This window comes from Ambystoma mexicanum, chromosome 12 (assembly GCF_040938575.1).
Source record: "Ambystoma mexicanum isolate Mex_15411 chromosome 12, UKY_AmexF1_1, whole genome shotgun sequence".
Classification (NCBI taxonomy): domain Eukaryota; kingdom Metazoa; phylum Chordata; class Amphibia; order Caudata; family Ambystomatidae; genus Ambystoma; species Ambystoma mexicanum.
The window spans coordinates 768078999-768099645 of NC_090936.1; the positions used below are offsets into that span (position 1 = coordinate 768078999).

The 20647-nt window shown below is 41.0% G+C and overlaps 1 protein-coding gene across 1 annotated transcript in view; it reads right to left on the reverse strand.

Moving 5' to 3' along the window:
- LOC138514032 (decorin-like) overlaps nucleotides 1-20647 on the reverse strand; it is a 114408-nt gene that overhangs the window by 86080 nt on the left and 7681 nt on the right. The window contains exon 3 of the mRNA XM_069629269.1: nucleotides 51-762. Coding sequence (XP_069485370.1) covers nucleotides 51-757 — 707 coding nt within the window. The 5' untranslated portion in view covers nucleotides 758-762. The remainder of the gene's footprint in view (nucleotides 1-50; nucleotides 763-20647) is intronic.

Consider the following 20647-nt stretch of genomic DNA (forward strand, 5'->3'; position numbering starts at 1 on the left):
TTTTTACCTTTGAACATTTTATATTCTGTAATGCAGATCTGATATCTTACCTTCCATAGCATGCGCATTCTGGGGGACAATAATGATCCTCAAAGTATGGCTCATATTCTTTTGTCTTGAGATTATTTCTCTGCTTGACTCTTTTGGGCTTTTCAATTTGGTCTTTTATTCCTTTCACACCTTTATCCTGCACTTTTTTACTAGGATATTTTGCCGCAGTCTTCCATTTCTTTGGCTGCTTGTTCGTTTTGCTTTTTTTATTTTTGTTTTTAGTTTTCACAGTGGACAGCAATACCTTTTTCTTCTTCTGCTTGGATTCATCTTCCCAACCAGAGCTCTTTAATTGTACCTTTTTTGGAGGTGTACTAGTAACTGCAGATCTGCCTGGATTATTCTCTTTATCCAATGTAGGAAGAATACCAATTGCATTAGTCAGCGGCGGGTCAAGTCTCACCATGTTTACGTGAGTGAGGTCCTTACGGCTTTGTGATGATTCTGCTTGGACCATTACCATTTGTGTGACTGGAAGAAGACTTTCCATCCTTAGAATTTCACTGGAAGTGTTGTCTGATCCAAACGTTGGTTCTTGAGCTACATCAGAGACAGATCTAGCTTTCTGAAAAGAGGGTGTTGTGCTGTCCACTACGTCGCTATAGAAAACACTCTGTGATGTAAGGCTCACCTCTTTGTTCCATGTATGTGAAACTGGAAAAGTCTCATTCATTTTCAACATCATTTCTTCGACATTTGTAGCCATTTTAGCTGTTAAAAAGAAATGGTATAAATATGCTGAGTTCTCAGAGATCTTTTTCAACGTTATAATATCAAGTTATTTGTGTACTGAGACTACCTTTATTAAGTTCTAAACAAACAGGGGTAGTCCTCAAATGAACCATTTGTAAATCTAATTTTGCAAACCAAGCATTGAATGACAAGGGGGGGTGGGGCTGTAGTGAATTGAGTCAAATCTAATCAAATTAATCTTACATATAATCAATAAGCATGTACCAATTGTATTCCTTTATTTGTAGAGTGATCGGTCCTACATAAATTCGGGGTATTTGATTTCCACCAAAATAAAAATCAAAAGCGACAGATACATTAAACAATAAACAATGTATACTGCATTCGTTCTCAAGAAAAAACAGAAATTGAATTTAGTAATATACACAAACTGTGTTCTGTAGCACCATGAATTTAGACATATGCAACACACATCATAGAATGAAAAAAGACAATTTCCTCAAGACAAACTAGTAATAATAAATAATATCTAAGAATTTGTGCCTGCCCTCCTTTTATTTAGAAAGAAACTAAATTGAGACAAGGAAATTCAAAGACGCATATATCGTCACCTCCCCCTATCGGATCAATCATACAGTGTGGGGGTGGGGGGGTTATAGGAAGGCACAGGCTATGCTGGCCGAGAAAAGCTAATTTGTTGTCTGGCCTGTAGACACATCCCAGGTCAGCTAACATTGATCACAGGGAATAAGATAACATTGTTGCCAGGTGGCCCTTTCACTTCAATGGATTGAGTGATGCTGCAACCATTCAATCCATATATTTAGATGCTGATATCAGCATTCATGGTTTAAGGTTAAAACATGTTCATGTTAGTGTGAGAGTGTGGAAAAATTAACTGAGAGCCAGACCCAGTCTGCATTATGTACCTAGTGTTCAAAGATACAACTCTTTTATCATGGACATGTTTGCCAAATATAAAGATCTGAGGTCAATCTCATATTTCCAAAGTCCTCTTTGATTTTATGCAAAGCGGCCTGGAATGGTCATTTGTGTTATGTATCCCCCTGCCTCGTATGGGCATATGGGCATTGCTAAAGAGTAAAACAGCAGTGTACCATACTGTCTATCTTGGAAGGATAACCTTCCATCGGGAAATAATGTTTATGATTATTACAGGTTTTAATAATGTACTTTGCTCAGTAGGTCATGTTAGCATTCTTATTAAAACTAAAATGTATAGTTGGAGTTAACATTGTGGCATAATGTTATTCGGAAAGATGCCCTGCATTATAGAGGAGTTCAGAACATAAATAATAAGTGTCACTATTTTTGCAGGAAATATATAACTCCTTTGCTACATCTGGAATTAGAGAATGTGGGAGAGACCACTCACTGCAGGAGTAGAAGAGTGAAATTATGAATATTCAGACACTATGGGTTGCTTCATGTTAAATGCACCCCTTTGGGTAATTTGACAGGTCTACAGGAGCATTCGAAACAAAGTAATGCTGATTTAAATTAACTTTTAGAAACTTCAAGCAGATTGGCTGCTCCATTGCAATACATTAGTAATGCATCAGTAATCTGCCTCATCCGCAGGGACACAGTCTTGCTTAATGTTACTTCAGTACTCTTCTAATCTAGGTGACAAATGCAGGACTTTTGGAGGGGAAAGGAAAAGTTTTTTCTAGGTTTTTTGTGCCTCCAACTCTTTATAGGCAGCACCTGTGAGATGGCACTTCAGCGATCACTCATTCCCTAAGACACTGCCATGTCATATCACTGCTAAAGCTACTTTACGAAAGCCTCATAACCCTCCATATAGTGCTCTCTTGAGCTTACTTGCTAAATTACTGTGAGGAACTGCTTTCTGGAAAGGGTGCAAAGCCCTGGATTTTTTACTTTTTATTAATTGATAAAATGATGCGTGTGATTTCTTCTCCCAAAGGGTAATCAGCTAACCAGATCACCCTTTGTCGCCAACTCCATGCCAAAAGCATAGTGCACTTGTGCCCTGTTGCATCAGTAGCCTGATGCACAGCACCTGCCCTGCTCATGGCGCAGAGCAGATTCAAAGGTCACAAGAGGCCCACTCGACCACCGCAGCACCAGAAAAGGCACTGCAGCACATGGGTGGCATTTAAAATATGCTTCCTGTACCAAACCTATGATGATCATGAGTACCCCATGATGGTGGCAGGGGAATCTCTCAAAATAAGCTATGCCTGAGTTTAGGCACAGTGCATGGCACTACTTATGATCATAATAAGGGGACGAAGGATAGCTCAGGGGCAGCATGTTTGTCTTGGAAGCAAGAAAATGCAGCGCAACAGAGGTTCAAATCCTGATCCCGTGGTTAGAAACCACTCCTTGGTATTAAGCGTGCTATGAAAGAACAATTATCATTATAATTATAATCATGACCGCCACATCCACATTGATATTGCACATGTGTCAGCTCCTGTGAGTCAGCTCTGCTGTGGAAGGGAATGTGTATTCTGGTCAGGCGGACTGATGCTGCCAAATGGCAGGACAGAAACCCAGACAACTCAGCCTCTCTTTCATCACCTTTGTGAGGGCTCGTAACACCCTCCCCAGAGACAGCCGCACAGTAAGCTGCTGTCCTGGGCCCAGGTATGAAAAGAGCACACCTATTCAGAAGGAATATCGTCACATCAGGGTGCTGCATGTCCAAAGGCATTTGAGGCCGCTAGAAGGGCAGGGGGCGGGAGTAGCATAGGTAGGAAGGCTGTAGTCACTGGAACAAGCCTTCCACCATCGTGTTTCTCACTGTCTCACTTTCCCTTTCCTGTCTCCTCCATTTCCTCTCGAGCAAAGCACTTTGGGTGTGACATCAACATGCCAAGGTCCACTCTGGCTAGGAGAAGGGATTGGACCACTAAAGAAGGCTGGCTTTAGACCTATCACTGGGGATTTATCCCTTTAAAAGAAGGGGTCTCCCACCCCTTTTGCTTATACACTCAGTTCCTCAAGGATCCATTAAGGCTGAAGAGACGTTCCGAAGATTCTCATTTGGACTTAATTTGGGACAGTTGAACTAGCCAAAGACCTCAGCCTGAGGTGAGCAAGGAGCCATCCAAGACAGGATGAAGTTCCGTCCCCTAACCACTGCCAGGGCACATCAGGAGTGGCAAGTGGTGTGGACGAGGACCAACCACACTGCAACAGATCTTCTAAGCCAGAAAAGCAGACCTTGAACTGGAGTATCATGTCCTGGAGTCCTTTGTCAAGGCCTCACAGCAACTGGAGGGCCAGACCAGCCAAAGCTCCCTGTTCTACCACACCAAACCGGTTGACCGTGTTCCCTGCATTGCAAACAAGGATTTTATTTTTTTATTTTTATTGTATTTGGTTTGTACATAAACCTTTACAAAACATTTAAAATATTGTGACATAAAATGAATGATATTCATCCACATGTGAGAAACATCGTACATATTTGTATTCCAATTGTTACAAATATTAATCTGCATGTTTTTTGAGTCATGAATCAGAATGTACACAGTTCTAAAACAGGGCATCGTGACTTCTGCAAAATTGCACACATTTTTCCTGCACCATGCGAAGATACAAATATTGTTCAACATGTTGACATTTCAGAATGGCAGATTTACCGATCATAAACATCACTTTGAAACAGTTTTGCATTCATGAATGTTAAGAAGTGAGTAAGAGCGATTAATAGTGACTTGTTTTCAACCCACATGAACCTCAACCACAGGAAATTTCTCGAGAATTCGGTTTTGCCAATATATTCTAGACCAAATATTTTGAGGCTTTCAGATTCAAAGTGAGGACAAGTGGTGATATGGTGTTTTAGTGTTTCCATATGGCAAGCATTTAAGCAAAATCGACCAGTCGTATTCTGTGCCACCTTCAGTGATGAGGTCCAATATTTTGTCTGTTCTTTTGTTTTAATCTGATTAAAATTGAATCTCATATAGAGATCTTAAGCTTTATTACACGGAAATCGTAGCAAATAGGAAAAACGCTGTTCTCTTTTACGAGGAAAGCAAGTATATTCCCTATGCAGGCCATAACTGCCCAAATAGTTAATGGTGAGAGACCAATCATAAGTATATACTTTTTTTAATATATCTACCAGCATGGATTGCATTCTTAACTGGTATTTTGCCACAGAGTGGCATACAAATAAGATCGTCATATAAAGAGTTACCAGGTGGATCCAAACATTTGGAGTAGTTTAGCAATGACCTGCAAAGGAATCTTGAGGATAACAAACATAGCCCCAACTCATGCCTAATGATCACATTCAGTAAAGAACTAGAAAAGTCTAGGACCTCCTTCCAAATGCGTCCTTGAATGCAATTCAGAAAATCACACATATCCAAAAGGCACATATTCAGACCATAAAACAATATTGGTTCAACCTTCGAGAGATAGTAGTCAATCACTGGCATCACAGAAAATGTACAGAGCCTGTTAAAGAGATGTTTCCTCTGGAACATCAGTGGCCTTAGTTTGTGTGTTAAAGAATCCTTCCACATAGCAAGAGAAGAGATGTTACACAGATTTTAGCCCAGATATCGTAATTGTGATACTCGTTCAAGGCATTCTACACCAAGTGACCAAGTCATTATTTTTTTGCGATCCGAAAACGCAAATATGTTTGATTTATCGGGATACACTACTTTGAGGCGATTTAAGAGTCTACCTTCTGGTATCGTTGCATTAACACACAAAATGCAAGTGTTCCTATGGCTTTATTCAGAGTGTGGTCTATTGCTGAAAAGCAGTGAAGCACTAACTAAGTGACCCTTGAGGACCTAGATCTGAATAACACTTGTTCCAACTTGCCCTGACTTTTGTTTGTTTGTTTGTTTGTTTTATTACTTGTATTGCGCGCCAGACCCAAGGGTATCAGGGTGCGTTGCATAAGACAGCTTACAGCTTGGTTACATATCAATTTGAACACATACATAATGCAATAAATATACACAGCAGAGCAAATCAAATACATACATGTTATTACAGGATAAACACAGAAAATACCCAACTAATGTAGAAAGCACTAAGGGTCAAGTGGGTATTTACAAATGTACAGAGTTGGCCTGGTGAAGGTGGACGGTAATAGTCAGTCATGAGCAGGTAGATATCTGGATCTTATTTGTCCGAGTCTTTGATCCACCTTATGAGATTCTGTCGGAATTTAAGGTAAGGTTGATCTGTTCGCAGAGGGAGAGGTAGGGAGTTCCAAAGTTGAGCTGCTTGACCTGGAAGCTGCATCCTCCAACTCTGTAGAGTTTAAATCTAGGTAATGTAATGCAGTTGGTGTTATAGGATCCGGTGAATCTTGTAGGACTTATTCTACTAAGTGTCTCAGAGAGATAGCAAGGTGCAGCGTTGTTTAAGCATTTATATGCAAGTGAAGCAACTTTTAATTGGATTTTCTCGTAGGTCGAGAGCCAATTATTTGCTCTTCTGGTTTCAGAGATATGGTCGCTCCTGGAGATTCCTAGTGCTGCTCTGAGAGCATTATTCTGAAGGAGTTGGATTCTCTTGATGGTTTCCTTGTTGCCCCAATGTAGAGAGAGTTGCAATAATCCAACTTCGATAGAATGAGTGCTCTAGCAAGGGTGATGCAGCTGTTGTTAGACAGAAAGGGTTTACCTGCTCTTATCAGTTTGCAAGTGTATGCAGTGGCAGAAGCCATTACATTAATCTGTTTATTAAAGGAAAGGGTAGAATCAAGATAAAAGCCCAGTGTTTTCACCACATGAGTGGTGGTGATAAGGTTATTATCGATATTGGAGGTGGAATAGTTGGGTCCCAGTTTTTTAAGGGTGAAGGAGGTGCCCAGGATGGTAATCTCTGTCTATTTTGACCCTGACAGCAATTTCTAACTTGTTGACATGCTAATTGCTGATGTGTAAGAGAAGTTAACTAAATAGACTAATCAAATGATTAATTGGGTCATGAATCAGAGTCAGTAAATGAATTTGGAAAGATGGATCCAGTGATTGTTTGTTTGCTTTGCCTCAAGACAGTATGACCACTTTGAACATTTGGTGCTGACCTTTGGGACTGTGGGTCATATCTGTGGTGGAATATATGTTTATTAATCGATTTTAAGAATGAATGTTCTCTATTCTTTAGACCCCATTCTAATTTACATTTTACATTTTACATCTTTGTCTTATTTTTATACTATTTTAATCTACCTGATTTGTTTAAGTACTTCTGATTCTGATTATGGAAACTCAGTTTATGAAATTCTGTATTTAGTCTATTTTATTTAGTCTTTTTGTTTTATCATGATTTATTATGTGTAAAGTGTTCTTTGTAAAACTGTATCACATTAAATAAATAAATAAAGTTATGTTTTAAGGCATAAAGTATGAAGAGCAGTAATTTCATGTGTAGCCCACTCTGTGTTCTGTCAAAATAAAAACAAGTCATCAGCGAATGCTAACCAATTGATTTGCAATTTGCCCAATCTTACAGAGGTAATCCCCTGGCCTTGCCATATCTCATCGATATCACACAAATAAAGGGTAAACAAGGTTGACACCATGTTGTATCCCTTTTTGATGCCTATGTGTGTACGTACAGCACCCGTGAGCGAACCCTCCTGGTTGATGCGCACTCTGTATGTTGTTTCCTATTGCAGCAGAGACACTAGTGAAATACATTTTGCAGGAATACCAAATCTTGCCATCTTTTGCCAGAGAATTGATCGAATAACACAATTGAATGCAGATGTCATATCCAGAGAGGCCATAAAAAGTGGCCCATTTTGGCTGTGTTTGCCTGTCTCTAACAAATTAGCCAGTAGGGTGGCATTGAGTGCTGTGCCAATCTTCTTGCAAAAACCTACTTGGAATCATGAGAGACTGGCAGATTTTCAGTTGAAGATCTGAAGATCATGTAGAATTAGTATAAAGAACACCTTTGAAGTGGCATCAGTCAGGGCAATAGGTCAATAGAGACATTTGATGGATCACCTTTTTTGAAGATCGGCACAATGAGAGATTGAGTCCATTATTTGAGAACACAGTTGGTTTGGAATATAGTGTCGAAATGTAATTTTTAGAATGGAGGCCAATAAACTAGGATCAGAATGTAATACATTTGCAGGGATGCTATCAGGGCCAGTAGCTATAGAGTTGTTTAATTTCAAAATAACCCATTTGATGTCTTTTGGTTCCCATGTACATAAGCCCAAGCTAGTCACTCACATAAAGGGATTGTTTATATACTGAAAAGATGTAGGTAGTTGATATTTGTATGTGAAATATTTTACGCACGCCTCCTCTGTAATTGAGGAGTCCATAGACACTCTACTCTTACCAACTATGTTCCTCATGGAAGCCCAAAAAGATTTTGTGTCATGACTACAAAGATGTTTAATTATTTAAAGATTATCCCTTATATGCATACCAATCTTTAATGATTTGACTAGGCTCTTATTAGTTTGAACAAAACGTTTTTTGGCTTGTCGATATTGGACCACTGAAAGATTGTGAATCAGTAGACCTTTATTTTTTTTGTTCTTTAGTAGGTTTGATTCCGCCACCTGTGTATCGTAGGTATGTCTTTGATGTTTGATGTTTTTACAATTTTGACCAACACACATTTTCAGACAATGCATTATTCTTTGGTTGATAATTTCTGCTCTTTCAGGAAGGATTATCTCAGAGGTACAGAGGGCATCAGATGTTTGCAGATTGCTCGTCAATAAAGTCATGCATTTGTTACTAATCCTCTTGTTCCACCTAAGCGAGAGCCCTGATCGTTCGAGCTCCAGGAAAGCAAGTATGGGTTTGATCTCATGAACCGAAGTTTTGATGTTAAGAATAAATTGGATGATCATGTGATCTCCGAGGACTGGGTTAGTTGTGTAAACCTTTTCAACTTCGTTACAATTGTAACAGAAGCGTAAAAGTGATCAATCTGAGTTTTAGCATTGCCTCTGCGCCAAGTAAACGACAGACTCTTGTTACTAGTATCAAGCAGAGTTATGGCCCATTCTGAAAAAAATGTATCCCAGATTTGGCCTGCAGTTGTCAGTAGCTTTTTTGTGTTTGAATACTTATTGATCTTGGCACCCTCAGCGCAATTACAATTAAAGTCTGCTCCTATAATAAATATATAGTTAGGGTTGGTATTGATCGAGTATTCAAGTGATGCTGTTATTTTGACAAGCAAATCCGACAAACTTAACTTTTACTGGATTCCAGTATATGTTAATAATCAGAAAAGTAGAGTCCTCTGCATCCTTTATTTCCAATTCAATGGCTAACAGATCATCCGATGATGATATGAACTTTGTCCTAGCTTTGATACTGTTATCAATAGCAATTGATAAACCCCCTACTCGGACGTCCAGCCAAGCCTCTGATAGCTAATGAAGTATATGTATCATAACCTCTTAGATTAAACTTTTTACTCATCATGGTTTCCTGTGATAGCAAAACCGTCAGTTTGATAGCAAAAGCATGAGTGTCAAACCAAGATTTCATGTTGCTGTAGCCACAGGTATTTCACACGAGGAAACCTAGTACTTTATCCTATTGTTGGGAATGATCTTGCTGTAAAGTCAGAAAAGTTCTCATCAGCGGTTCAACCCAAGACCAAACCTGTACATTTTTTGCCAGGGTTGATAATTGAGTCATCAGCAATACATTGGGACCCACTACAGTGTTATCGTGTGTCTGAATTGCATTTTCACTGATGGCTTCACCTTTGTGGGTTTCAATGAATAGTTGTGCTTCATCCTTTGATTTCAAGTGATTGAGTTGGTATCCCAACGTCATTAGATCTACTCATTGCTCCCAAATTAGCTTTGTTATGATTACTGAGTGAAGCTGACAAATCATATGTTTATTGTTGATCAAGGGTAAAGTCACCAAGTCAATGTCATCGGAAGTTAACAATCTGAAATACGGAATCTGCTTGAATATGTCAAGCATATAAGATCTGTTGATTCTATTAGTGTCATTAATTTTAATATCACTCTCCCACCCTATTATATTTGTGGAGAGGGATTGAGATTATGGCAGAGTCATTGGTGGAGGGTTTGGCGTAAGGTCTGTTTTACACTCAAATGGCTCCTTATGAGATTTGAAAGATTCTGGGTTGCCAAACGGTTACTTGGGATTGATGAAGTTTCAAGGTTATGAGATGTAGGTAATATGTTAGATGCAGAGACTATGTAACCCCGTAAAAAAATTGTGCTCATGGTGGGAAAGAAACTTGACATTTTGCTCAGTTTCGTGCCTACACCTCCCATAAGGAACTGTGTAGGCAGAGACATAGTGAACCGATGAGATGTTAGAGTGTTCTTCAGCACTGACTGTAGCTAAATCAGGTTGATATTGTGTCAAAGAGTTGTTTAGTGTCTGAGTAGATTTAGACAAACCAGACTTGGCATCAGAAGACTCATCTATCAGCTTCTGCTGTTTGTTGTGAATCTCATTGTGTTTCTCATTGAGGTCTATTATCTCATCCTCTTTTGGTACATTGCATAGGTTTTTGATTGCAGAATGTTTTCCTAGTATTTTGGTTGATTGCGTATTCTTTTTTAAAAATTATTATTTTTTCTTTTTTTAAATTGTTTTTATTTACTTGTTTTAATTGAAACAATTTTTAAAAGAATTAGAACATATCCTTCAAGAACTTTAAGGTACAAAATGTCAAACGAAACACCAGGTACATCAAAACGGGCATCAATGAGTAAAGTTCACGTAATAAGGTAAGGTAAGATTCTCCCTCGCTGTTATGTCATTATCACCAATTTCTAGTGGGTGTTAAGTCAGGTTCTCTGACAGTTTAACCTTTGTTTGTGGAAGTCTATGCATTGTAAAAACTGTGAGACTGCTATCACATCACTTGTGCGTTCTCCTTCAATCAGACATCTCCACCAAGATTCCTCTTCAAGTGTTACCGAATCTTTGAACAGATGTCCCATATGAACAGATCTTTCAGTTGTCAGTCCCTTACATGACAAGAGTAAGTGTCTTAGTGTTTCCACTTGTTTTGACTTGTCCAAAAGCGACATATATTGGATGATGAAATCCCCCTTGTAGCTCTGATCTCGTTAGTCGGCAAAATGTTTAGCCTTGCCCTCATAAATGTTTTCGTTAATTGTTTATTGGGGAATTTTCCCCAATATTGTCTGATTTCATGCAAACGGTTAGCTGAGGGGGAGAGGTGTGCCACCAGCTTGAATTCCGATACTTTGTTCGATGTTTGTATCCAGTCCAGATCTTCCATTTACTTTTTCACCTTTGTGATTCTTAGTTCTTTTTATCAGACATTCATTGCTGTTTTTATTAGCCCTTTTTTTGGCTCTGATCTCTTTCGTTTTGTTCTGTGCGAAATAAACATCTCAGAGGGCACGGAACTTGAAATTGGCTGACCAGGCTCACACTCCCTTCTATTCTCAGGTGCACTGATACTTGCAAGGCCGAGTTCAAAGACTACTTTGAATGGCAGATAGCAGGAGTAGTGATGGATGATGGCTTATTGGGTGGGGAGGCATGGTCAAGTCCAACCCTCCATCACCTGAGGTACCAGCTTACGTGCTGCTAGCGAGTGGAATATTCCAGAAGGGTACACGCGTGCCAACCAATCATAGAGGGCCACGTAGTAAAGAGCCCTATAGTTTGAAAGCCAATGAAACGTGTATTTCATGACAGCGAAGATGACTTGCACTAGGGGTGGGCATAGCTGTCCACCTGACCTTAGATACCCAATTACAATCCTGTCCCCCACAGAAAGTATACCTAGGTGTTCCCCTTAAGCCTATCATAATCTCACATAGGTTTTCTTATTTTGCCATGTAGTATGATGTCACTTATGATGAATTTATGCTATAAAAGTAATGTTTTTTTATGAAATGCGTTGAGAATTATGCTCTGGAACGTCCGCTGATGCCCGTTGTACTCCCTGTTTTAGACAATTGCAATTAAAAACAGTTATGTTTTGCCAACTTTCTGAGTCAATCTTATTATTGGTGTAAGAGTAAAATCTGCATCCCCATCCATCCCATAGAGCACTACCTCGCTTAAAGGGCCTACGGGTTCATGTGGTAGCAGAGGGAGGATGGTTTTATAAAAGACCCATCGATTAGTAGGTCTCAAAATTTTCAGATAATTGGACTCCCTCCGCCATCTAGCCAGAGGATCGCAAAGTTTCCTCTGAAGAGCGGCCGATTTAGAACTCTTGCAAGGAAATCGATACAGGTGGGACGGGTCCCTCTTTGACGAAATCACTCCTGGTTTCCACAGGCGCTGAGTGGACTGAGGGCGACGGTGGTCAGTTGGAGGAGGCGAGATTTTACCGAGGGCCTTGAGCTGTAGAACGAATGTTGAGTAGATTGAGGGGACTGCCAAATAAGGGAATGGCATTGTGGGAATGTAGAAAAGTACCGGGGGTTTGTTTAGTATATAACGAGGAGCGTTTGAACGAGGAGCGTTTCATATAGCCCGGTTTCCTACCTCAAGCCAGGTCTAGAAGGAGTCATTTCAAAACCTCAAGGGGGAAAATAGGCGGCACATAAACAGGTGTCTGATAGGGAATTACTCAAACTCCAATCGGGATATTTTAGGGGCTAGGAGAAAAGGAGTATGGTGAATATGTGAATATGTGAAAAGTTGACTAGTCTGTCTGTTCGTGTATTTTGTAATTGAAAAGAGGTGTCGAAGAGCAACGAGAGTGAACTGTGAGGTTAAAGAAGAGACAAAAAGTTGTTATTTAAGCAATATGACCCGTGCGGTGGGGGCATTACAGACATAATATTTTTAATATGGGGCAGCAATCACCAATCACCAATGGGGTGATAATTACAATGAGAATGTGAGCAATGCACTGGGTTTAACTTTCTAGTGGAACATATACACAGCACAGCGGAATAGGAGCACTTTTTGATTTAGGAAAGATAGCACCCAAGTTAGGATTTCCCCCTGCAATGTTCCCTCAACCCACAAATAATCAATTCTGAGTGGATAAACAGAAGCAGTGGGTAATCAGGAATAAGAAACAGGAAACGGAATCCAAATCTGACCTTCCCTTCCCAAATAAGAGAGAAAAACAGATTTTTAAACCCCTTGCAATGTTTTGAAATGACACTCGGAAATGGACAAATAAACAATGAATGTGTGTTAAAAACCTTAAAGCAAATATAATTCCTCACTAAAGCAACAATGCAAAGACACTAGTAATCACAAAGAATGGATTACCAAGAGCATACAGTTCGAAAATGAGTGGAAAGTTTAAAACAGATTGCAGCAAAATGACATGTGTAAAGTTGCATTTTTTCAATTCCCGCTTTAAATTACCCAAACGGTTTTTAATAAAAATGGGTGAAATATGCTGATTTGGAGATCCAGCGTTGATTCACGACTTCAACCCTGTCACCCCAGCGCCCAACCCTGGCAGAAACCATTCTGATCACTCGAATTATGACTAATGGCATAGGATTACACAAGACAAAATTGAAACTAGAGATGGTGCTAGCACTAGAAATCAAGGGCAGGGTTGCAGGGATAATTCTGACAGTTTTCACAAGTTATCAGGATAAGGATTTTCAGGATAAGGATAGGATGACTTAGAGAGAGATATGGACCAAGGCAAGACAAGGTATACTATGGATTTCTATGGGGTGGTGATTGATACTTACAGTCCACTTTTAGTTTAGGATTATGGACAGTCAATGGTTCTGGTCACTACACGGCAGCGCGCCTGGCAAAGGAAAACAGCTGGGCCATTCTGGTCACCGGATGACACTTCTGGAATGGCAATTCTGTTCACTGGATACTAAAGGTCAGCTGGATGGCAGGATTGCAGCGGACATGCACTTAGGGGGCAGCAACCCAGGCTGGTTCAGGATGCTTCCCAAAAGAATACCACAGCTTTCCCCTTTTTAATGGGAGATTAGTGGGTTTTCAGAATTGAGTCCTTGCCGGGAATAGGATCAGCACTGCTTGGGTTTTACAGTGGGCCCTGGAGTAGGGTTAGCAATGCTTTGGCCTTGAAGTGGGATCTGGAATCTGGATGATGAATTTAACAGGAACAAAGCACAGGAACCTCGGGAAGAGTGTGTGTCTAGAGTCTTGTCAGGGACTCTTATTTATAGTGCATAATGACATCATCAAAGTATATGGCTGGGACAGGCTTAACTAAACACGCCTCTAACAACTGGATTGGACAAGGGTGATAGTCGCCGCCTCGCTCTCAGCTGGTTGGATTTCCAGAAAATGATGTCAGATTTATGATGTGAGTTTTACAATGTCCAAAACCTCCCACTATTACTTTACTTAAAATCAATTTTTGCCCTAAATGGCACCTTCATACAGTGGAAACATCTAAACACTTAAATAAGTAGGTTACATATTTTATGCAGCATATGGCAGTCCAATCATCCAGTTTGTGAGACCTTGTTTGGCCCTTCTACCACTTTTTTGCGCTTTTCAATGGGATTAATATTACTCAAAATTCAATAACTTTATACATGGTTGTGGATGATCATGGGGATGTATGTACAAATCTTCGCAGTTGCAACATGGATGTTTTACTTGTAATCCGCAATACTTTGCCATTTCTGTCCCCAAATTGTCAGTGAATTCTACCATGTCTTAAAAGAAAGCCCATAAAATCACCTTTAAACTACGAAATTGTTACATTTTTGCAAAGCCTTGCTGCTGAGATAAAAGTCCTTAAAGTTTATTCATGAATTGGTCTCTGGAAGAAAATGGCAATCCTTTGTCACTGGACCATTTTTGTTTTCCTCTCTTCAGCAGATACCAACTGTCACTTCCTCCAGAGCAAGGTGGGGGTTACAGCTCGATTGAAGGTTTATTGCTCCCTCCCCACGTACCACTTCCTTTTACTGGAAGTTTCATTGTCAGTGGGTTCAGCCCAGACTAAATCTTAGTCTCTGCTGAGAGTTGATGCTGTGGCTCCCTTCCTAGGGTGAAGCTTTAACTCTGCCAACTGGAATAACCTGTTTTCGACAGCTTGCAAATCCAGCCAAGGCGGTTTAAAACCTTTATTTTCTGATATTTGGTCCTGAATTAAAACAACCCTGTGGAATAGAATAGCCCATGTGTGTATTACCACCAGCAACAAAACCCTTTCACATTGCTAGGTAATGGCAGGCTTTCATTCAACAGTTACGTTTTAAATGGGCTTTTTTCTCCTTTAGTTTTGTACACGTGGTGCACAGCTGGCATTTCTTTTTACATTCTTTTGCATCTCCATCAGATTCCCACTCTGTCCTACAGCCATGGTTATTTTCCTGAGTGCAGGGGTTTTGTCTGATGCACAGATGCATTGAAACTGACATGGCTCCGATAGCTGGAGTCTCTTTTGAACTACTGAGCTTTGATACATTTGTAAAGAAATGAACACGTTTTCCATTGCGGGAAAAGTGAAGCTCCTTGTTCATTTTCTCAAAGTTGGTTTGTCAGGGCTTGTCATTCAGAAATCATGCCTGGTCTGGCTGAAGCACAATGAGATATCATGGGCATGGCAGTGGATTAAGAAAGAAAAGATGAATTAGCATCAAAGCAGCATTTTTTTTAAAGGTGAAAACGTTTCTTTTTCAATGGGGATTTTGGGGTTTTCAGCTAAGCAGTGCTGCCTTTTCACTTTCTTCCTGTTGTATATGTCAGAACACAATAGCACGCTCCTTCAGTGTGTCCCCTTGTTTCATCCTGCCCAATGTATGCTTGGCAAGAAGGTGCAGCCATCTTTTTGTTGCTGCAAAATGCAGTTTTTAGGCCATGGCGCTCACAGGAGCCAGCGCAGCCATTTTGCTGTTTCTGCGCAAATGCAAATTGCTGATGTGGGGAAATACTGTTGAGTGGGTCAATATATCCTGCACCTGAGTCAGTAATGCCCCCGCCGCGAAGGTCATATTGTTTTTAGTAGCCCAGCCCACAATATTTGCGTGACCGGGGAACTAAAAGCATTTTTTTCTGTCGCAAAACGTTTCGGGACAGAAAGAAAAAAAAAAAAAGCATCCAAGAAAATGGCCACCGGCAAAGGGAAAATGGAGTCCGTTTTCCCTTTCCATGAGGGCCATCGGGAGCAGATGCGCTGGAAACAAAGTGTTCCCAGCACATCCACTCCCAAAAAGAAAGGTGAAAAAGGTAAGTGGTGTTGGGATCGGGGAGAGGAGAAGAAGCAAAAAAAAACCTACCTCCGTCCCGGGGGGACGATGGAAGCCTCCAGCCGTGTGGAGGTGCGGAGCGGGGATGGCCCCGCTCAGAGCCTCCACATGGCTGGGGGCTGCCATTGTCCCCCATCGGGGACAAAGGAGGCAGAAGGTAAGTGGGTGGGGAGGGAAGGGAGGAGGGAGGAAAGGGAAAACAAAACAAAAAAAAAGACTAACCTGAGTCCCCGGTGGGGGGCGAAGGCAGCCTCTCAGCTGTGGGGAGGCTCGGAGCGGGCCTCCTCATTGGCTGAGTGGTAGCCACGTCCCCCGCCATGTACAATGGCCATTGGATCCCTGCTGAGGGATTCCCGGCCGGGTAATGCCTTAGCGAGGGCCAATCAGAATGGTTGTTTAATTCGGATTGTGTCCTCACCGGGTACTAACTATTTTTAAGTCATTGCCGGCACCAACTGAACAGATAGAGATATTGAGAAGTCGAGGCTTTGAGTGGCGAGTGTTGAAGCGCGCTCATATTTGTTGTTTTTCTGAAATGTATCTGTGTAAATATCAGTAAATATTGACAGTCAATTGAGACTTGTCACAATGGGGGAGGTTTCTCCACTGATGCATGTGTGCAAGACACTGCCAACACATGCACCTAAGCTCAGACAGTATAGTGCAGAGTGGGTAAAGGGCACAACAGGCAAAATGTTCATGCCATGGCCACAAGGGGGATCGTTGTCAAAGGAGGTTTTGCAACACGTAAACACATATTTCCTCGCTGCGTACACAGGGAAGAAATTGGAAAAGAGGTTAGATATTTTAGAGCTCTGGAAAATGTACCAGGAAGAGCTGGAGCATCCGCCTCCTGAGGATTGGATGCTTAATCAGTGTAGGGAGAAAGGTGTTGAGTCTTAATCTCCCCTTACCTCGCCTGAAGTAAACAGCGACAGTACAGAAGATGTAGGATTGTATCTGTTAAAGGAACTAAAAGTGGCAACAGGATTTACTAATCCGACATATGAACCGCCTGCCTACAGCAGTGACGATAAACCAGAAGAGACTAAAAGAAAGAGGGAGATCTTTAAGGTCTTACAGGACAAGGATGAGAAAAGTGAACGACTGAATATATCAGCAGACATAGAATGAGAGATTAAGAGATTGAAAGGGGAAAAGGATAAAGCTGACGAGCTAACACTCACAGAGAAGGAATAGATGGGTAGACAGATATTGCTCAAGCTCGATGGGAAAAGTATTGAGGAAGTTAGGCAAAGGGAAGATCAAGACGAACAGTATAGAAAAGAAAGGGAACAGGAAAAAAAGTTGACTGAAAATGAGCACAAGAGAAAGAATAGGCAGAAATGAGAACAGATATATCAGGAAGAACAGCAAAGAAAGGAAGAAAGGGCAGAAGAGCAAAGGAAGTATGATAACAGGCAGAGAGCAATCGAAGAATGAGATAGGCAAGAAAAGAAGAGAGAAGAGGAGGAAGCACAGAAATTAAGGGATGGAAGAATACAAAGACGAAGGGAAGAAGAAGTAGATTGTAGACCAAATGAAAGAAGGGAAGAGAAAAGACAAGAAGAGGAAAGGGTTAGACGGGAAGCAAGAAAGCGAAGGGAATTAGACAAAGAAATTGAGTGAAAAAAGGAGACAAAGGGAACGCGATATTGATCGCATTCAGAAAGAGTTAATGGAACAGAGTCCAGTAATATCATGAGGCAATATAGAGGAGCTGCTCCCGTCACAGGGAGCAACGTCAGGACCATCTAGGATAACCCTAGAGCAGAATTTTGACATAGGGAGCATGGATGAGAATATCTATAAAGCCTATCAAGACTTAAGGAAAAGTAGAAAATTGGGAAGCCGAGGGAAGGGAGAACAATCCCTGATCCTTCAATCACAAAGCAAGAAAGAGACCTGTTCAGTCTCGATCATAGAGCCTTATTCTTAGACAGGCTGACTTTAAATAAGGGTGATGGGGACGAAAGCCATACTAGTTGGGGACTAGATCTGTCAGACGAAGAGAGAGAAACCTTCCTTGGGGAGGAGGCAGGGGGTGCATGCCAGCACGAGGGATGTCTGCAGTCAGACAAGGAAGTGAGATGGTCTGATCTAGAGCAGTTGAGTGTAGTACTAATATATGTGTTTTTCTGCAAGATCCTAAAAATGTCCCTGCAATTTGGAGGTTACTTGTGGCGATAGTTGAACAGATCCTGCAATTACATGATCATTTACCAAGGTTGCCTGATTAAAAAGGTTTTTTCCTTAAAGCAGTTCACAGGCACTGTGAGGAATGTTGGGAGTGGTACAGTTTCAGAAAGTGAACAAACTCAACGACGTGTTGAGAATCGTGAATGGTGGGGACTGACATATTGGTGCATAATATATGCATGCTCAACATGTATTATTGTTTTTCTGATTTTTCTAATCCATACTGTCTATTTCCTTGGCCCAAGTAAGGTAGAAGTCCCTTTGATTTTTCCCACTCTAATCACTTATGCAGCCTTATCTGTTGCAGAAAGACCAAGACCATTTGTGATTATCCCTACACCAATGACACGGGTAAGATCACCCATTTCCCTGACAAGTGTTCCTAAGATTCCATCTGTAGGAAGGACCTTTATTGATGTACTTAATGAGCATTATGCATGCACCCTCCTTGCCAGAGGGAGACACAGAAGCACAAGAGAGGATGATTATGAGTTAAATAATGATCTAGACAGTACAGCACATTTGGGGAATAACATGTGGTATCAGCACATGAAAGAGGTGGGAAAAGACATCCAAGGAGAGTTTCTATGTTTGTGCTCTCCTACCTTATGCTATGGGGAATTCAAAGATATTCATAGCTATAGAAATAGAAGCCAGAAAGCTCACTGCCTGACACACCTTCACTGTCATACGAGAGGTCAGTTCCAGGGTGGAACAGCATCCTTGGAATCGGTGACTGAATGGACACCTCCAGAAGAAGATGATTATGTGCAAGATTTGAAGACAAGAGCGAGAGCACAAACCAGAGACCATGTGATAAGATATGTGATAAGATATGAACAGCCTGGAATGAAGGGACCAGGAATCAGATGGGAAATAAACAAATACCTCAATTGTCAAGGAAAGAACTTTGAAGAAATACAAAGATGCAAGCAGAGAGGTCAGCTGCAAATCAAGGGAACGGTACTTTCTCCAGATGGATGGGAGGAAGGACTCATTGTGTATAAGGCGCAAGCACTTACAGGATACTATGAGCCAGTTATAAAAACTGCAGAGAAAGAATGCAACAGCATTGGCCGAAGATTGTAAAGTTGCTGGCATGGGTTGATGATAAAGCAGGCCTGCTGCAGATAGTGCCTCTGGCCAGTGCAGAACTATGTTTCAGAAACAATGGCACAAGAAAGGTTGGAATGAACCAGCAGTGCAATCAGATTTTTTTGATTTACAAGGAAATAAGGATGGAACAGTAGTGATAATGGACCACTACTGGGCCTGTGGATACAGAGCATACATGAAGTTGCCCAAGGACTGGGAAGGGCTGTGTTCTAAAGTGATCGTTCATGTTCCAGCATTGGAGATTCTGAAAAGTGATCTGAATATTGGAGAGTTTCCAAAAGCAGATGATCACCTGAGAAAAGGGAGATAAGTTGAACAAAGAAGGAGAACTACTTTTCAGCTAAATCAATAGAAGCCTTTGATTCCATTCCGTATGAACACAGGTTCTTCAGTCAGACTTCAGCAGTTTTTGCGACAATCTTCATGCCAGGGATCCAGACGATGGCAAATGCCAAATGGTATTTTATATAGTGGGATGAAGACCCTCTGTTTTATTTCGGGGGGCGTAGGTCATGAGGGAATATACTAGTTTAGTTTAGTAGTATCCACTACCAGCCAGTGACAGACAGGTGGGGTAGCCTATGTCCCCTTCTCGCTAGAATGCCAAATGGTTACAGATTACCAGATGGGAGCTCTTGCAAATGATCAACACTACCATAAAGGGATTCAATGAAGAATTGAGAGCCATAAGACTGATCACCCTGCCAAATAGATATGTCTTGGATATGATTACAGCTATAGATGGAGGTGTTTGTGCCAAAATCTAAGAATCATGTTGCACATTCAAACCTTCTCATGATGAGGAGAATGAGGCCTTGACAGAGGCCATAACGATGCTGACAAACTTGTACATCAAGTTGGAAGACAAAGTAGAAGTTATTGCAGATGAAAACTGGTTTGCATCGATCTTCTAGTCGGTGCCACAATCAATGGCGAATAATTTCATGTTCCTCAGAGCATTGTTGGTGATGATCATGTTTGGATTCTGTGTGATCAGAATAATAATCACACAGTGTACGAAAACAGCAAAGAAAGCAGTAGGAATGAAGATCTTGATCAATGTCTAGTCACGGTTTGGACCCAAAGAGCTGACAGATAAGGAAATCAGAAAGTATATAGAAGCAAGTATTCTAGCACCTGGGGGAATGAAGTTCCTGTATCCAAGAAACCACAAGAAGTATGTGGGAAGATGGACCTAATGCAGCCAAATGGACAATGTAGTCACATGGTCTGGAGTGTTGATGACCATGTGAAATCTTCAGGATCTCTGAAAGGAGTAATGAAGATATGTACTCTAAAGAAGCACTTTTTCAGACGAGGATGTCTAGATGTGAAGACTCATAAGAGAGTGGTTGCTGAATCAACCAGAGAGGTGAGTGTAGAGGAGGAGCCAAGAGCATCTATCGGACGTCCCTCCCCCATTTTCCT